General features: G+C 28.5%; 1 protein-coding gene across 2 annotated transcripts in view; it reads right to left on the bottom strand.

Moving 5' to 3' along the window:
• LOC101240928 (uncharacterized) overlaps positions 1-12,423 on the bottom strand; it is a 49,848-nt gene extending 37,425 nt beyond the window's left edge. The window contains exon 1 of one of the 2 annotated variants that reach the window (XM_065813056.1): positions 12,288-12,423. In XM_065813056.1, the coding sequence (XP_065669128.1) occupies positions 12,288-12,304 (17 nt within the window). In that variant the 5' untranslated portion in view covers positions 12,305-12,423. Of the gene's footprint in view, positions 1-11,731; positions 11,751-12,287 lie in introns of those variants that run through there. The other variant, XM_065813057.1, reaches the window with a different exon arrangement.
• Positions 12,424-20,083: the final 7,660 nt, after the last annotated feature.

The raw sequence follows: 20,083 nt of genomic DNA, 5'->3' as shown, positions 1-20,083 counted from the left end.
TTAGGAAACAAGACGAAAGGAGCAAATTCCAAAGAACTGATGTTTGTGGAAAAAAAAACTAGATGAATAAGAATTTTTGGAGCATTTAGGAATAGTCACAGTAAAAGAATGATACTTAATTGAATGATGAGTGAGACAAAAATGAACTTTAGTCGACGGCACTAGAGACGCTAGCTCTTTAGAACAGCGTCCATTATATTATTTATGGAAAAGAGAAAGAGAAGCAACATTACGATTGGATGAAAAAATTGAGTTTTATCTGAGTTAAAGTTCACCAGCCTCTTAGAGCCTCATTCTGTAGCAGAAATGAGATCCTTTTCAAGTTCCAATGTCCCCTCCAAGTAATCAGAGAATGTTATCTTCTTATCAAGACAAGAATAAATGGTAATATCATCAGCGAAAAATGCCATCTCAGATGTGAGAATTACAGGGTGATCGTAAATGTAAATTGAAAAAAGTATTGGGCCAAATATAGAACCTTGAGGAACTCCTGATGTTACAAAAAAGAAGAGCGCTGTCCATCGAGGACAACTTTTATGCTACGATTGGTAAGAAAGGATTCAATAATTTTAAAGATGTTACCTGGTACACCGTAAGTAGAGAGCTTATTGAGAAAGACCATCATACCAAATTTTATCAAAGACTTTAGAAATGTTGAGAGCGATAGCCTTAATCTCTCCACGCCTATCTAACACATGATAAAATCTATCGGTTATTACTGTTCAACAAATCAACAGTAGAGCAAGAAGATTGAAATTCAAGTCATTAGATTCAAGATGAGAGATTAAATGTTTGTTAATTAAAGACTCAAAATCCTTGCTTATGATTGGAAGAAGACTAATGAGACAATAGTTAGACGAGTCATATCGTTCTCCAGAATTTTTCAATATAGGGATAACAGAAGCAGCTTTCTAAAATATTTTTGGGCGATAGATATGAAAGTGATGGTTACGATTTAAAATCATAGCAGCACAATGAGAAAAAAATCATGGAGAAGAGTGAGGCTTGACTCGGAATTATCAAGAGGGAATAAAAGTTTCCATTTCAGCATGAATATAAGATGTTATATAAAGAAGCACATTTGTCAGCAGTAAGACAAAAGATTTCAACCCAAAGGCCATTACGAAGAAAATCACGGAAAGAGTCCCAGTCAGCTTTAAATTATTTGTATGAGTTGCGATGGTAGGGAGATTCTGATAAAGAAGAAGAATGAGATAATAGTTTTAGAGAGATCAAACTATGATCCAAAGCACCTAAGGGTGAATTTTGGGAAACTGATTACTGACTAGGATCAGAAACAAGACACAAGTTGAGTAGAGAAGGTAAATGATTCAGATTGTCTATAAAGCAAGTTAAAAAGTTGACTATTTGTGTTAGAAACTGAGAAGGGCAAAAGTTGTAGAACTTAACGCCTGCAGAGTCGCTGACACTCAAGCCAAGCCATTCATAGCGGTGAGCGTTAAAGGTACCAACAACAAAGATATTGGCTCAAGGATAAAGAAAAAGAGCTTGATCAATTTGATCAAAAATAAGACCAAAAACAGTGCAGTCTTGAGATGAAAGAGAGCCATATAGAACAAAGAGAAAGTTTATAGAGCGAAGTGGTGCTAAACTAAAGCACATAAAAAAATAGTCTGTGGATTCAAACCTAGTTTCTCGACAAATGATTAAATTCTTACAACTTTAATGCCTAGACCAAGAATGTGACTATTGGAGTCTTTATGAATTAAAGGAAGATAACCATCAACTCGAAGATTACAAAATGAGACAGCTAAACTCAAATTAGTCTCATAAAGAGCAACCAGGTCAAGTGAACTTTGCAAAAGATAAGACTCAACAGAAGAAAAGTTACTTTGAAGACCACGAATATTTGTGAATGATAAATTTAGAGAACTTGGTGACGACAATGGCTTTTTGTGTTTTACAGTTTTTGATACTTTAGTCATTTTTTAAATTGGTTAAAGAACTTGACTCAAAACACAGTAAGTACTTAATATACTATCTAATAGTCCAAGCGATTGCCTCATTACTATTAATAAACCCTAAGCCATAACAGAGGGCCCCGAATGTGGCCTCAACAATCCACACCAAAATTACAAAAAGAGACACCATCCATTCGCAACATGGAACATGTTATTACTCTGATATTTTACAGCTGTTGATGGAATCGTCCTCTCTGAGAGCTACTGCAGAGTTCGGGAACAATGTATATAAATACATCTACACCAGCCTAATAGATGAAAAAAGGGTTAGAAGCTGGTCAACAGATAGAATCTGTTTACTTCTTAAGTTTTTGTCAAGGAAGCCTTCAACAAGACAGTAGCTGGATGGGGTTAACATCTAGATGAGTATTTTTATCGAGACACCACCTCTAGCCTTTACTCAATCAAGAGCCCCAAGGCAGGGGATTTTTAAGTCGAAGTTTGTTTCTCTTAGCCTTTGCTTTAAAAAGCAAACCCTACAAAGCAGCTGGGCATGGGACAGGTAGTACTGGGTTACATCATACCAGTAGCGGGGTAGTTGTAACGATCCTAAACCTGACCTGAATTATTAAAACACAACTAAAAACAATTGCAACTCTTAATGAGTTTAAGAACAAATTGAAGCAAAAACTATTGGTGAACGACGTAGCTCTTAGCTTTATCTGAAATATTAATGGTTGCTGCAGACAAACTTAATTAACAATTGGAGGTCATTACCACCTTGACAATCTTAGAAAGGATCGTTTCACTTTTTATTGCTTCAATTCTTCTTTTTTAAAAACTTATGATTTATGAAAAAATTTTTCAGATGTTTTAAGATATATGTTGGTGTAAAAGGAAAGCTTCAAGATAATGCGTATTTGCTTACATGCTTGTTAATAATGTAGTTTCATAATAGTATTTGTATTCAAAGTTTCTTTTGAAATATATTAAAATGCTTAAATCAAGTTAGTAAAATTAAGTTGAACTAATAAAGACCTTATAATAAAAAATACGATAAAAACGCAATTAAAAATCTAACAAATATTTTTAAAATAATAATTAAACCGGTAATGTAAAAAGAAACTAGATTTAAAGTATCATTTTTGAATGGTTCACTTGTTTATTAACAATGAGTTTTTCCCGCTCTACGAACATACTTTCTTTGAGTTTTAATATAAATTTGTTGTTGAATCCGAAATTGAAAATCTAGTATGATTAAAACTCTAAAAACAGCTTTCTTTTGAATGAATATGTTTATAAATGTGCGAGTTTTTATCCCTTTTTTGGTGCTCGATTATTCGTGTCTTTAAATGGCAAATTCGCTATTTATAACAGGATATACAGCCTGGGCATTAAAATTTTTAGACAACAAATGATATGAAGTCTATAGGAAAAGGATCTTTTGCCGAGATAAAAGTTTGAAATTTTCAATAAAGTGAAAGTTAATCTTACGGTGACCGATTTAGAATGCCTTACAATGAGTTGTTAATATAAGAGCTATGGATTTTCTTGATCAACCAAGACGGATACAGGTTGCGTTTGAGAACTCTAAAAAGATTGTTAATATCATGACTAAAACCAAGACTAGTGTTTTTTATTTTATGAGCTCTATCAATTAAACATTTAACCAGACTTACTTTGTATGAAAATGAAGTAAAACTAAAAAGGTTTGTGTAAAGTACCGAGAAATTTTTTCTTATGAAAAACAGTTGTTTGTGGAATTAATTGAACTTCTTTTTCTATTGTAAAATTAATAGAGCTATGTTTATTATTGATAAACTTCAAGAATAAATTGGCTTGATTTTTGGATGTGAAAGCAGCAAAAATGTCATTTTAATAACGTCTATAAAAAGCTGGTTCTCCGTTATAAGATTTAAGCAAAATATTTTTAAACTTTCCCACGAAAAGATTATCGTTTTTCATAGCTCTATTTGAGCAACTGAATGCCGCACAACTAAATATGATTTATAACATTTATATATACAAAATATTCAATGCAAACGACCGCGATTTATTATATTGTAAATTTACCCCCTAAAATAGCTGATTTTGAATTCAAAAAATTCTCGGAAGTTTGATATCTTGTTATTCTTCCTATAAAATTACGTCAACATTCGATACCCCCCTCTCCAACCTTCCTAACAATCAAATTTAATTGGAAAAAAAACCATTATTTTAAATAAAGTTTACAACATAAAAGTGATTAAAAGTAAAATGTGAAGAAAAAAAATTTATTCAAATTTTAACTTATGAACATATTAATAAATAAAACCATTTAATATTACAAATGCTCTAAACAAAAAGTGAACAAAAGTAAAAAGTATAGGTAAAAAAAAACTTTTAACTTATGAACGTATTTCGAGTTTATATTTACAAAGGCTTACTTTAAACAAAAAAAAGATTAAAGGGTTCACAAAAATGTATACACCTTGCACGTTCAAATTATAAACATATTTCAAATTAATAAAATCCTTTTTACTTTAGCATTAGATCTAATCCAAATTTACAGTGAAAGCTAGTTATTTTTAATAGAGTTTAGTATAACAAAAAATGCATTTAACAAATTGTATAAACCAGGGGTCGGCATTCTATTGAGACGGAAGAGTTAATTTAAATGTTCTTCATTACATGGCTTAAACCACAACAATTTGCACCGTCATTACGAGCAAACGGACCAGCATCAGAAATAAGAGGTCATAATCTAAGAATTGGAAAAGAAAATGTCAAGCATTCTTTATCTCGACAAGCGTTCTTCAGTAACCGTATTGCGATTGAATGGAATGCATCATTCACGTGGTGAATGCGCGATCTTTGAACTCTTTTAAAGCAAGACTCTATAGATTTTTATTTTAAATTTTGTGAAAGTTATTTAAATCTAACTTTTTTTATACATAATTTTGATGTTTTACTAAATTATAAACTATTATAAATAAAATAAAGAGTAGTGTAAACTCATAACGCTAAAGCATCAATATTACTATTACCATCATCTTTGTTTCAATATTATATCAGAATTTGTTTTTATACATCTTTATTTTAATATCTTTATTTAAAAAAATTGGTTTTCAAACGTTGTTGTATAAACGTAAATTTAATGTAGACTATGTACTTAGATAAACTTTTTTGTTTGCATTGCAGGCTAACCAACATTTTAATTTCCTTTTTTTAAGTAATTAAATTTATTTAAAAAGTAACATTATTGACGTCTACTTGCTTTGACCTTCTCAAAGAAATTTAGGCATATTGAAGAATTTTTAAATGCATTCTATTGGGAATTTCCCAAAAGACATGGGAACTGTCTTCCAACAAGGTGATGCTCCATATTGCTAAGATTTGAAAGCAATTTTTTTTAAAGAAAACAACATTAAAATCATGCCTTGATTTATCTAGAAATGTAATAAATAAAATCTTCTATCTAATATATATATATTTATATATATATATATATATATATATATATATATATATATATTATATATATATATATATATATATATATATAAATAAAATAAATATATAAATAAAAGTTTTATACAAATAAATACAATGTTTCATTTAATATAATATAATATATTATATCAGGTAGGACATTGTATTTATTTATATACATATATATATATATATATATATAATTTTTGTATTTATTTTATATAGAAGATAGAGCATTTTATTTATTACATTTGTAGATAGAACTAGGTAACACTGAAGGGACGAATAGTCTAGATCTTAATTAGAGAGCTTGTGGTCTTGGTTAAGCCACAATCTTGGTAAATTAAAATAAAAGATATGGACCAGTTGAAAAAATTAGTAGCAAAATGATTGAATAGTGTTCCAAAAGATATTACTTAGAGTTTAGAGAATTCCATGCAGAAACATATCAACGAATTGAATTCGTTGATATGTTTCTGCATGGAATTCTCTAAACTCTAAGTAATATCTTTTGGAACACTATTCAATCATTTTGCTACTAATTTTTTTAACTGGTCCATATCTTTTATTTTAAAAGATATGGACTTTTATTTTAAAAGATATTTTATCTTAAAAGCAAAGTAATTGTTAACAAAATATTAATTCTTTTTTTTTTATGTTTTGTAAATATTTTTTATTAAGGTTTGTTAAGTTGGTAGTTTGTTTATATTTGGCACATTTATTTTTTAATACAAATAAACACAAGTTTTAGTTTCAATATTTTAGTTTTTAATTTTTTTTAACTTTTATTATTTTATAATAAATTTATATTGTGATTATTTAAAAAACTATTAAAAATTATAATAAAATCATTTCAATAAAAAAAAAAACTTAAGAAAAAAATTGCTTTTAGTTTATAAAATATTTAGTTTCAAACTTGTACAAGAGGATGGGAGTTTGGGTTTAAACTTCCGTTTATTCCCAAACTCCCATCCACTTGATTTAAATACCCGAGAGTATTGAATTCAATTAATTTTCCTAAACTGCTGACTAATGATTAATAAAGCAAATTTTTAGTCATAAAATATTTTCTAAATTAAAAACATATTTTAACAGAGAAAACCTAAAATAAAATAGAGAAGTATTAGTATAGTAAAAAAAGAATCCAAAAATTTTTTATGTTTTTGATTCTACCTTTAAATTATTAAAAAATGCTTCTACTATTTTATTCTATATTTTATTAAATTAGAAGTAGACATGAATCAAAACCTGTCAATTTTTTAAAGCATTTCAACAAAAAGCTACTTTTTAACAAAATAAGCATTTGTTAAAATAGTTTTTTAAATATTTTCTTTAATTTCTGTTGGAGACTTCCTTTTAATTCTTGAATAAGTTCACGTTTATATTTTTGACCTTACGTTTTGAGTGTAATGGTTAAAAATTGAGCATAAATTCTTTTTATCAATTGAACAACATGTAAGTCCTCATAACAACGATCATGATCAAAGAGAACATTCAGCGTTGGAAAATTTTTTACATAAGGTGAAAGTTTACATAAAACCACACTCAAAATAAGAACATTGATGTTCTGCTCAGGAATAACTGTAGTTGAATTTGAGCCACATACGCTAACTTTAAAAGCTTTTTCACAAGTTTCAAAAATTTTGACAACACCTGATGATGAAAATCAACTTTCCTTTATTTTTATGCACAATAAAACTGTGTTTATGCTTTATTGGTAGTTTATTAGCATAGCCAAGGTGTTCATTGACTGAAGACATAATTCCAGTTGTTGTTAATGCTTGGGCACAAATTGTGCACTCAATACTGTGTAACAAATCACAAACAACAGACCCTGCAATGTAGCATAATCGTGCAACTTTTTTATTTCATATACAGGGTGTAATAGAAAATTTTCTACAAGAAAGTGCTCACTAAAAAACATAATGTTTTTTAGGAACAAACTTATCTTCTTTTAGTGAGCCACAACTTCTATTTTGATCTACTACTAGCCACAACTTCTATTTTGATCTACTACTAGCCACAACTTCTATTTTGATCTACTACTAGCCACAACTTCTATTTTCATCTTTTAATAAAAATCTAAAAATTATATAAAATATGTAAACATTCAATTTAACGTTTGCTAAAAAACAACTGTGCAGTATATTGTATTGCATTTACACGTCACTTGTATTAAAACCTGTTATAAAACAAATATAAGAAACTATTATTCTATTATAAATTGTATAATGATTTATAACAGATTTCAATGCAAGTGAGATATTTATAGCTAATGCCAACTGTTATTATAACTGTTATTATGATAAAACAATATTCACAAAACAATATAAATAAATACATTATATATAACCAATAATTTACAATTAACAATATGCCTAATAATATCTTATATAATTAATAACAGTAATAAACATTTAGTTTAAGTGTATTATTAGTAAAGTTATTATTATAAATGTTTCATCATAAATATTTCATCATACCTGTGAAACAGCACGCCTTGTTTTAGTTTTGCCGATTTGTGCAACCATATACACAGCACGAAATAACCATTCTCTGCAATTTTTAACAAGTGATAGTTTCTCGTATAAATTGAACTAATGAAACTTTTTTGAAAACTTAGGTTCAGTAAAAATTTCACTTACTCTTTTCGAATTCAAGTTTTTTGCCATTTCACTTTTTTATTTTAAGTCTTCTAGTTATATTTGCGTCATTCATAAATTATATTTTATAAAAATTATGAATGACGCAAAGGTAAAAGCTTAATATATATAAATTATATAAGTTATATTTGCGTCTTTCAGTATGCCTTAATTTTTCTTATCTTTAATATAACAATGGAAAAAAAGACTAAAAAATATTTTTTATGCTGAGTCCATTTTTTCCAAAATTGTGCTTTTTCAATATTCGGATTCTTGATTGTAAAAGGTACAAATCTAATTGTTTTAATATAAATAAAAAAGACTGCTCATTTATCAATACTTCCCTGGGTGATTAGTTTTTTTTAATTTTTCTCAAAACAATAAAGATGTCACTTACAAAAACGTTCTTTAATGGACTTTTGTAACTGGACTCTTTAATGCATTTTGACTTTTGTATTTACAATAAAAATAACAAATAAGCCTTTAAAATTTTTTAAAGAAGTAATCAAATAATATAAGTTTAAAGATTTTAAGAAAATATTTCCAAGTGATAAAATATCTTGTGATAAACTTTTTGATTAAATTGATTTCATCGAAGAAAATATTACTGTGGAGCTAACAAATAACATTAAAATATTGCGCTTCAATTATGCTACATTAACTCAAAAACAGAAATTTATGTCTAATCCCCGAAAAAAAAAAAAAATAATAAAAACAAGCAATAATTAAAAACCGATTTCTCGTTGAGCTTATTAGCCAAAAATTAAACAGTGTAATAGATAAAAAAAAAAAAAGAAAAAAAAAAAGAAAAATAAAGAAATAAAATAAGGAAATGAAAAAAATTACTATGAGCTACAATCACACAACCAATGAACTCAAATTTACAGATGACAATTTTAAACATCGTTAAGCACGTCTTAAATCTTGTACTGGCTTTGAGTAATACGACCTTTTTACAGCTCTTCTAAAATATTTAGAACCTGCTGCAACCAAACTTAAATATTGGGAGTCAAATACAAAGGGTTGAAAAAAAACAAATTTTAACTATAATAAAAAGGGAAGAGTCAGTTCCAAGTGTTTTTATGTATTTACAAGATTTTGACTTTTTATTTGAAAATATGACATTATGTTTTAAAATCACGTCACTAGAATTATAGTGACTGATTTTTGCATTCTCAAATGCGTATGCTATTAACAAGAACAAAATAAATTGTAAGAGAAACATTGCCAAAATGTATTAAGGAAAAATACGAATCAACAAGGGTAATTTTAGATTGCACTGACCTATTTATTAAAATGTCTGTATTTTTTTAAATCCAGTGTGCAACTTTTTCGTAAAAGTACTGGAATGGGATTAATTAGAATAGCACTTAACGGAGCCATAACTTTTGTTGAACATTTATTTAACATACCGTCAATGCTTAACGGAAAAGTTTAACTAAGCCTTGAAGATGAAAACTAAATTTTAAAAATATTCTTTTGTAATATAAAAGAGAAATACAGCAAATAAAGAACTATCGCATTTTACAAACACTATTTAAATTGTCAAAAATCAATAGAACTTGAATTGGCTGTTTTTTTTTTTGCAAACTTGTTTTAGATAAATAATTCTGAACTACAAATAAATTTTAAAATATTTGAATTTAAAATCTTGAATACAAATATATTTTCTTGCATAAATATTTGTTTCTTTTTTCTTGACTTGTATTAGGTAGCAACGAAAGACGTCTTGATTTTCAACTTATCTGCTGTTTTACAAAGCAGAAAAGTTGCACAATAATGCAGTACAACCAGGGCCCTGAGTACAACTCCTTCAATCTCATTTAGATTAAATTATTTCTTGATATAATAGTTGCGAAATGAGCAAAATTATTTTAAAAAACTTTGTTCTATTTCAATAGCATTTAAATCATGCACAGTGGGCCGGATATTAGACATATGGTGGACAAAATTATTTTGATCTTTCTTTTTTTACTAAAACCCTTTATATGTCCAAAGAATCGCTTTGTATTAAGATATATTTACTTTTATTATAAATTTTAGTTAAATAGTTGCTAATTCTAAAAATTATTTAACAAACTTGATAAAACTTTAAAAGCGCGGATATGCAATTTTTTAGTTTCAAATCCTATAACTTCCTAATATTGTGGAACTGAATAACAAACTCTTCTGGTGGAATAAACTGAAAAAAAATTGATGCAACAAACTTTAAAAATAAAAATGCGCACTTCAGAAAAAATGAAAATTTATCACTAGATTTGAAACTCTATTATCGATATTGTATAATAGATTTGAAATATATAGATAAATTTATAGAAATATATAGAGAATATAAATGAACATATAGATTTGAAACTCTATTATTAATATTATTATATGCCCACGACGTTTTGAAAAAGTCTGTAGATTATTTATAATCTTTGTATATAAAAATGTATTTTTTCATTTTAAATCTATTAGCCGAACATTCTGGATGAATAATATTACAACGTTTTTATTATCATAAAGTCTACTAAGTTCTAAATGTACTATGCAAATAATCAACAGGCACTCTTTATTCGTCACTATTTTCATTTTAACTTACCTGTTTGTAAACACTATATCCTGTAGCAACATTAAAACCAGCCTTGCATCTAAACGTCAGTTTAGTTAATTCCTTAGCATTATGCTTTGTATACCACATAGCTTTTTAAGAGTGTGTTTTAGAAAATCTTTTAGCGGTATTTGTACTGAATAGCCATCCATTTGAATGTTCTTGGAATAGCATTTAGCTTTTGAAGATACTATACTATTATACAAAGGATATATGTGGCAGCCGTTTTTCCAGCACCATTTCTTAGAAGCTAGTATGTTGATTTTGATATATCGCTATTAATTATGAATGCTAAAGCTTCACCGAATGAATATATCTAAGCAGGTTTAATAGGTATTTATTTTAAATAATGATAATTTTTGTGCCAGTTTTGTACTTAAACTCACTTATTAGTTTCAATTTTGTTGCATGTTGCATATTGCATGTTGCATGTTGAAGTAATTTATGGCTAAATATAAAAAACATTGTTAAGCTTATTCTTTTTCTTTTGTTACTTTTTCAAAAGAGCCACATGGTTTCCCAACTTCATTAACTGATGATGTAGCATTTAATGGACTGTAGGTGTATTGAAAATCTTGAGCTAGCCAGTTTTCATTACTTCTCTCAAAATGAGTATTATTATTATTTGCAGCTATCAACTTTTTACATTGTAGTTTATAAAGTTTTTTACTCAGAATCCTCTAGTTTAATATCTGCAGAAACTAGAACAGTTAATTTCAATGAAAAGAATGGTATATCATAAAAACTAGTTTATTTTGTTGTATAAGTCCGTAAACATCACCAATTCTTATATTATAACTATATAAAAAAAATGTTAGGTTAACAGTGCAATTTGTATTGAATAAAATAACAAACAAAATAACATGTGTTTTTGTTTACGAGAAATAAAAGTTGATTTCAAGCAAATAACATAAGCTACAAGTCATTATTTTAAAATGTTAAAGAAACCCAAAAGGGGAAGTTAGGGGCAATGTATATAGTTCAAATAGGTTGTATACATATTACATTTACAAGTTCAAGCATTCAATATAGGTTCTCGTAGGTTCCCTAAATTATGTGACACTTTTTATACAAAATAAAAGTATTAAATGTTAAAAATTTACCACGTTATTTTAAAGCCAGATTATAAGTGTATTATAAAGGCTGATCTTTACTTTATTTTTTTTTTCGAAAAGCTATAGTGTTAAATATTTTAAATATATAAACTAGGTCATAAAATATTAAAAACTACATAAAAAAAAATTTCACGCTTTTTTAAAAAAAAAAAATTTTTCATTATACATGAAACCGCAATTGATTTTTGTGATTTTAAAAGATACTATTATACTCAAAACAATTTTTAAAATTTTACCGAGAGTATTACAAATATGTTTTGTTATATGGTTTTGAATGTAATAAACATTTATTTTTTAGGTTTTGTCCACCACCTGGCCCACTGCGCATGTTGCAAATTGTTTTTATAGCTAACAAATGTTATTCTTGACGTAATCACGTCAATGCATTGCGGTTATTTTATATAGAGAGAGTGTTCCATTGTCGATCGATGAAGTTTCTTTTTTTTCAAAAAATAAAGACATGTTTAAATTCTTTTTTAATCTAAATATAAAGTTGAATTAAACTTTTTAATAAGATTTATTGTTTTATTAACTTTATACTTACATTATGTTTAAAAACATCTAGATTCTTGAGACGAAGCAATTTTAACGGTCTCTAAATAACTTTTTTTTAACTTTACTTTGAAATCTAAACTAAAAAGTTTGTTTAAAATTAAATTAGGGGTACAGCTTATTTAAATATATAATTAATATTTGATCCATGAGTGAAAAAATACTTTTTGAAACATCTCAAATAAAATATTCATGCTTTGCACTGCGAGACAAAAGTACCGCATCAAAAATATTTTTACACTCTAGAATTAAATATTTATTATATTATAAATATTTGATTTAAGGTTTTTTATAGACAACTTACTATACTATATATAATAAATGTTTGATTAAAGAGTTGAAAAAGAATTTTCTTTAAGTCATAACACGTAAAATATTCATGCTTTTGCACAGTGAGACAAAATTACCGCATCAAAAAACATCTATACACTCTTGAATTCATTACATATATTAAATACTTGATTCAAGATTTTATATATATAATTTATTATGTTGTATATAATAAATATTTGATTCAAGAGTGTAAAGATATATTTTAATGCGGCAATTGTAAGAAGCATGTGTAAAACATGTATAATTTATGTAGAATGTTTGAGGATTCTTGTTTTACCAGTTTTAAAATTACCAAAGGTTTTAAAACTAGTTAAACTCGTTACTTGCAATGTTTTCCCTGGTAAGGAAAGTTGCGAAGAGTAACCGTAATGCTTAATATGTTATTAAGGTAAATATCTTCATAAAACCTACACAAACACAATTTTAATGAAGTTGTGTCCCGTAATTTAATTTTAAGCAAACTTTTTATTTAAGACTTCAAAACAAAGCTAAAAATATATATTTTTTAGAGACCGTTAAGGTTGCTTTGCCTATCTATCGACAGGTCCGTCTTTACCCCTGTCCAGGATAGGCAGCCGCTGCGAAGCCAGGGCGTTTGGAGAGGCGAGTCAGCAAAGAATAAAATTGTTTTTAATGAATTATGAAAATTATGTTTGTTAGTTTTTTTAAATTACTGTTAGGGGTTGTCCAAAAATTACGTCACGCAATTTTTGGCCGTTTTTAAGCCCCTTGTGCCCCTCGTCACAAATTGTAACTCTTTAGTAACAAGTTCCGTACGAGTCGTCAAAAAACCATTAACCTTGGACCCTCCCCTAAAGTGTGACTTTATTTATGGATGACCCCCTATATGTATTTTGGTACTTTTAACCCTTTTTAGTAGGGAAGAGCTGGGGCTAGTTGAGCATTGGCGTAAATTAGGCAACTATAATATCTCAAAAACTACGGATAAAATGAAAAAACATCTAACGGATGAAAGTTAGGGTATTAGAATATTAACACGTAAAAAAAATTGCTGAAAAGCAGTTGTGTAAGATGCACGGACACTTTTTCTATTAAGGACTAAAAAAGTAAAAAAAATTTTTTTGCTACTTTCCTTTTAGATGCTTATACATTTTTTTATTACTAATTACTTAAGAGCCATTATCTTTAAGAATCAGGCAGTTGCGAATACTGTCACCGATTTAGTTCTTCTACACATATTTACTTTGTATAATAGATGCAATGATAAATCTAAAATATTTTGGTCTAAATATTTGTCGTTCGGCAATGATGGGACTTAAAAAATTGGACGAATTTTAGTCAGTTTGCTAATTTTGCATTATGTCATACTTTATGAAGCTATAATTGGAATACTATTTACTTTAATAAGTTTTGTCAACTTCTTTATGATAGCCAGCCACAAGTTTCACTTTTAAAAAAAAATAAAGATAAAAAAAAGTTTTTCGTTGTCTAGAAATCATAGCGTAAAAGTTCAAAAATTGCGAAAAGTACGAACTTTAGGAACCCATAACTATTGAAGCCAACATAACAACATGGATTTTTTTACATCAGAACATAGCTGTGGGTCTAATCTTTATTTAAAAAGCTAAAATTGCGCGAGGTTGGATTGGCATCTTAAAAAGTCAGCCGTGTAAAACACATTTTGGAAAAAACTATTCCAACTTTAAATCGCTTTAAAAACTGAAGCTAAAGATTTGAAAAAACCTTAACTGGAAATATGCTCATAAAAATGTTAACGCCTTATACAAAAAAATTTAAGTGCAATCATAACTTAGCCTCTATAAAAAATAGTTTGAAAAATGAATAAAATATTTAAAAATCATAAAATTTTGTATAACAAAGAAAATAAACACATTGCAAATAAGAAAACTTTGTCTGCTATTACAATTTTCTTTTCCTGATTATTATTGGTAAGAAAGAATTGAGAATTAATCAAGAAGTTCGTATCGTTCAATACAGTATTTTGCCGAATACATGAAATTGTGGAGATACTTTGATATTAGCCAAGGTGTCGAACAACTATATAATGCCATTACTTTTGTATCTGACTATCAAATCATTCTTTTATATAGTCCAACAGATAAACGTCTTATAAGCGAGAAAAATATAAAAATACAAAAGCAAGAGAAAACAGATAACTATGAAATCTAATTTTCTGTCAAGAGAGCGGTTGTTGTGCATCATTTATTGACAATATCAAGTTTGACACGCACATGCCATCTGGTACTCACCACTATTCGCAGATAACATCGGCAATGGATAAAGTTAAAAAGTCGTTTGTTTCAAAAATGAAATCATCTTTACAATTGCATTTGCCGATATCAAGAGACGTGCATACTATATCTAATGTGACTCTCAAAACTGCATGTGAATAGTATCCTATCATTTCTTCATTTTAAGAAGTTGGGTGGGCTCTAGCAGTACAAAGGACTTTTTGATTTTCTTATTCTCAAGGTTTCTTGCTGTATAAATACTTCATGGAAGGCCGACAGACAGTTAAGAAAATGAGTCTAGCCAAGATGAAGAATTTACTTCGTGAAGATTTAGATCCCCGCCAATGTGCTAATTCGCAGCAGATTAAATCTTTTTTTTCAAGATGGTCTAAAAAGTATAACGAATGATCATTGAAAGAACTGGAAAAACAGCAAGCAATCAGCTGATTAACAAAGAAGAACTGAATAATAAAGACAATTATTACAACTACGATGAAATATTGAAAATAACAATGAAGATAACGAAAGTGAATTTTGAATGGCAATACAAGAACAGGTGAATGTTATAATATAATATATTATAACAGTATTTAAAATATAATACTGACAGATAGTTAAATGACAACAACAGAGAACTCTCTGATTTTAATATTTACTTATTTTTTTGTATCAGTGAATTCATTATTACTTTTTAGTATCAGTGAATTGTTTCTATTATCAGCGCATTTGTTTATTTTGGTACATTTTATTATTGATGAAACACTTGCGTATAAGAAATACAGTTCGGTGGCTTCTGAACATAGTAGCATATTGTACCCTGGTATAGTTACAAAGGTAGATTTTTTGTTAGGTGTCTTCTAAAATACAACATTTAAACATTGTTTTATTCAAAAGTAGTTATTTAATTTAATAATTTTTCTCACTGTTCAAATTGATGGGGATAGCATAAGTGTATCGTGCAGCATGTGACAAAAACTGTTCAAAATGGCCAGTAATAGAGCAAATATTTAACTACGAGGAAGATCATATTTTATGACAAATCGCACCACTTATTCCAATCAACCAAAGATCATATTTCGCTGTATCCGTAAGCGACTTTGATAAAGCTAACGTTATCTTGAATACTTCTTCGTAGGAAATAACTTGAATGTTTTTGATTCAATTTATTCTATCACTAACATAGTAGTTTTTTTATGTTGTAAAGTATTTATTATTTATCTAAATATATGTATATATTATGAAGAAAATCAGAATTTTTATCTTTTTTAAAAAATAATTATTTTTTCTAGAGAGTAAGTAAAGATCGCACGTAAATTTTTTGTTTATATGGCAGTCTACACTTTTATGAACGTATTTTCTGTTAATATTTTTTTCAAATCTTTTGGCTTCAGTTTTTATAGTGGTCTAAAGTTGAAACATTATTTTCTAAAACATGTTTTCTACTGCTGATTTTTTATAATGCGAATGCAACTACGCATAATTTTTTTTTTTTTGATAGAAGATTAGACCCACACCCACCATAAACAATATCAAACCCAGCAATTAAATCATGTTTTTGTAAAATTTTAGGTTAAAACATTTGTGAAATTAAATAATTTAATTACTTTGAGATATTTTAAAGGCAGTGAAGTATAACTGATTGCCAAAATATTGGTAAAAATTTTATAATTCAATTACTTAGCAATATTTTAAAAGCATGGGAAAAGCTAAGGAAGTTTCAAAGAAAATAAAGGAATTAATTATAAAATGCTGTGGGAAATAAAATGACTTACTGGCAGATTTCTGAACTTTACAATCTTTCTAAACCAGGAATAAGTCACATCATGAAAAAATTTCGCCTGCTCAAAACTATTGAAAGCAAACCTCGCTCTAACCTAAAGTTACAACTAAAAAGTTTGATTTATTAGTAAGGTATTCCAAAAATAATCCTCGCAAGTCTGCTGTCGAATTTAATTCACTTATGAATTAGTTTCATGGCACAAACCGTAGCGTCAATTTAACTAAACATCGGTTACGACAAAATAATCTGTATGGCCGTCGTTCAGTTAAGAAACCGCTAATATCTGCAAGAAATTTAAAAATCAGAATAAAATTTTCAAAAAATCATATTAGTTGGTCAGTTAATGACTGGTCAAAAGTCTTTTTTTTTTTTATGAATCAAAGTTTATGCTATTCAGTAGTGACAGAATCAGGTATGTTAGGCGCTCAATAAGAGACAGATTTAATCCAAAATATCAGTTACCCACTGTTAAACACGGACGAGGAAATGTTATGGTTTGGGGATGTTTGACATGACAATGTGGATCCCATTCATCACATAGAAGGTCTTATGGACAAGAGAGTTTATTTGACATCATAAAGAATGTTGCATAAAATGATTCGCAAATGGATCTTACAACAAGATAATGATCCAAAGCATTGTGTCAGATCTGTTAAAGAATATGTTAAACCACAAAAAATCAAAGTTCTTGAATGGCCTTACAGAGCCCAGATCCCAATCCTATTGAGCATCTTTGGGAGTACAACGACCGGTAATTAGTTGGTGAAAAACAACCAACAAAGACCATTTATTTGCATCGATTAAAGAATGTTGGTATAATATTCCTCAGGATGTTTCCATGAAATTAGTAAATTCGATGCCTCGTCGCTGTGATACTGTTTTAAAAACAAATGGATATGCCACCAAATGCTAAGCGTTTTATTAAAACTATTTTATTGCTAAAAAAATTGTTACTTTGTGAATTTTAGTAAAAGCTTCAGCTTTTTTGAAATAAATAGTAATCAAATTCAGTTGTTTCTAAACTTTTGCACGGAAGCTTTTTCAAAAAAAAAATTAAATGATAGTTTCCCGTTCAATTTTACAACTTTTGTGGTTTGTATTTTAAATTGAATTAATATAGAGCACATTTAGTAAAAATTTCAGCTTATTTATGAATTTTGCGAAAAGTTATGCATTAAAAGCTGAAAAAATGTTAGTGTTTCTGAACTTTTGCAAGCTGCTGTAACTAATGTGTCACCTAGGCAATTAGGGGTAAATTGAGCAGCTTTGAAAAAATAAATAAAACTGAACTATCGAACACAAAGAAACAACTTTGGAAGAAATAATTTAGTGATATATTATTCATATAGATTTTTAAAATTAGTAATTTTGTAATAGGACTTCAAAGTTCAAGGTAATTGCATAAAATAATATTTTTATATTTCATGACACTTTCTTTTTCTATTTCATTTTTCTCTTCTCATAATTACGTCATTAAAGTGTATAAAATAAAAAGTTTATAAGTCATACCTACGCTTAATGTTTGTAAAAGTTTTATTGATGATTCACCCAAGTTTCGTACCATGCATATTCATTTATTTGTTGATTGCTTAATATACCTCACCCTATTGCTCAACTTACCCCGCTGGGGCAGTTTGAGAAGCTCCGCAAACTTGAGGCAATATCTTCGCAAAAATTTTAAACAAAAAAAAACTTTTTTTTCAACAAATTTTTTAGTACGTTAAATTATCTTTGAAATAGTGAAAAATTATGAAAATCCGACGCACCGTTCATGAGATCTGTTAGATTTAGTGTAAATTATGAAAATCCGACGCACCGTTCATGAGATCGTTCATGAGATCGTTCATGAGATCTGTTCATGAGATCGTTCATGAGATCGTTCATGAGATCGTTCATGAGATCTGTTCATGAGATCGTTCATGAGATCTGTTCATGAGATCTGTTCATGAGATCGTTCTTGAGATCGTTCATGAGATCTGTTCATGAGGTCTGTTCATGAGATCTGTTCATGAGATCGTTCATGAGATCTGTTCATGAGATCTGTTCATGAGATCGTTCATGAGATCTGTTCATGAGATCGTTCATGAGATCGTTCATGAGATCGTTCATGAGATCTGTTCATGAGATCGTTCATGAGATCTGTTCATGAGATCTGTTCATGAGATCGTTCTTGAGATCTGTTCATGAGATCTGTTCATGAGATCGTTCATGAGATCTGTTCATGAGATCTGTTCATGAGATCGTTCATGAGATCTGTTCATGAGATCTGTTCATGAGATCTGTTCATGAGATCGTTCATGAGATCTGTTCATGAGGTCTGTTCATGAGATCTGTTCATGAGATCGTTCATGAGATCTGTTCATGAGATCTGTTCATGAGATCGTTCATGAGATCTGTTCATGAGATCGTTCATGAGATCGTTCATGAGATCGTTCATGAGATCTGTTCATGAGATCGTTCATGAGATTCTGTTAGATTTAGTTTAAATTGCTCAACTAGCTCCTTTCTATTTCTGAAAATAAATTTTTTTTTAATAATGAAACACAGTAATATCAAAATTTTGAAAAAATTTTTAGAAAAAATTATTTTTAGCTGAGAGATTAACTAAGGTTTCATGAATAACTTTCCCGTTATGCCCCGCTCTACCATTACTCTTGTGTAACATAACGCAGAAGTATATAATACTTATAGTATTAAATATATACTATACTATACTAGTTACTAGTAAGTATACTAGTTAAGTAGTACTAGGTAAGTATACTAGTTAAGTAATACTAGGTAAGTATACTAGTTAAGTAATACTAGGTAAGTATACTAGATATGTATATTAGGTAAGTATACTAGTTACTAGTTTCTAGTAAGTATAGTATAATATATACTTAATACCGTAACACTGAGTTACTTTATGGCTTAAGCTCTTACTATATTCCACAAAAGAAAACTTGATTTTCTTGCTTCTCTTGTTCAAACGTCCTAAAAGTAGCGCGTTTTTTCACATTTGAGCAGTGATTTACTGCTGACCTGCTTTCTATTCTGAAAACACATCTGGAAAAAAAGTTTTTATTGGGGATACCAAGCCAAAAACTTTGATAACAATAAATACTTTTTAACTTTTTTTCATTAAATGGGGTTTTTTCATTAAATGGGGTTTAAATCTAAAAGTTTTTTTGTTCCAAATTCTTAAAGGATCCTATAGGACTTTTAACTAGGGATAATTTGTTATCACACATCAGTCAGAATGTTTTAAAAGTGTGTCAAGTAAATAACATAGTATTTATGTGTTTACCACGTAATTCATCACTTTTGACACAGCCTCTAGATGTTGCCTATTTTAGACCAGTAAGTTGCCTATTTTAGACCAGTAAGTAAGTGGAAAACCGTTTTTACTTTGTGGAAAGAATCACCTGCAAGTAAAAAATCCATACTTTCAAAAGGACACTTTCCATCATTTTTAAAATAATT

The sequence above is a fragment of the Hydra vulgaris genome, chromosome 12 (genome assembly GCF_038396675.1).
Source record: "Hydra vulgaris chromosome 12, alternate assembly HydraT2T_AEP".
NCBI lineage: Eukaryota > Metazoa > Cnidaria > Hydrozoa > Anthoathecata > Hydridae > Hydra > Hydra vulgaris.
Note: the sequence above shows the minus strand (reverse complement) of the source record. Positions and strands in the feature narration are given on the sequence as shown.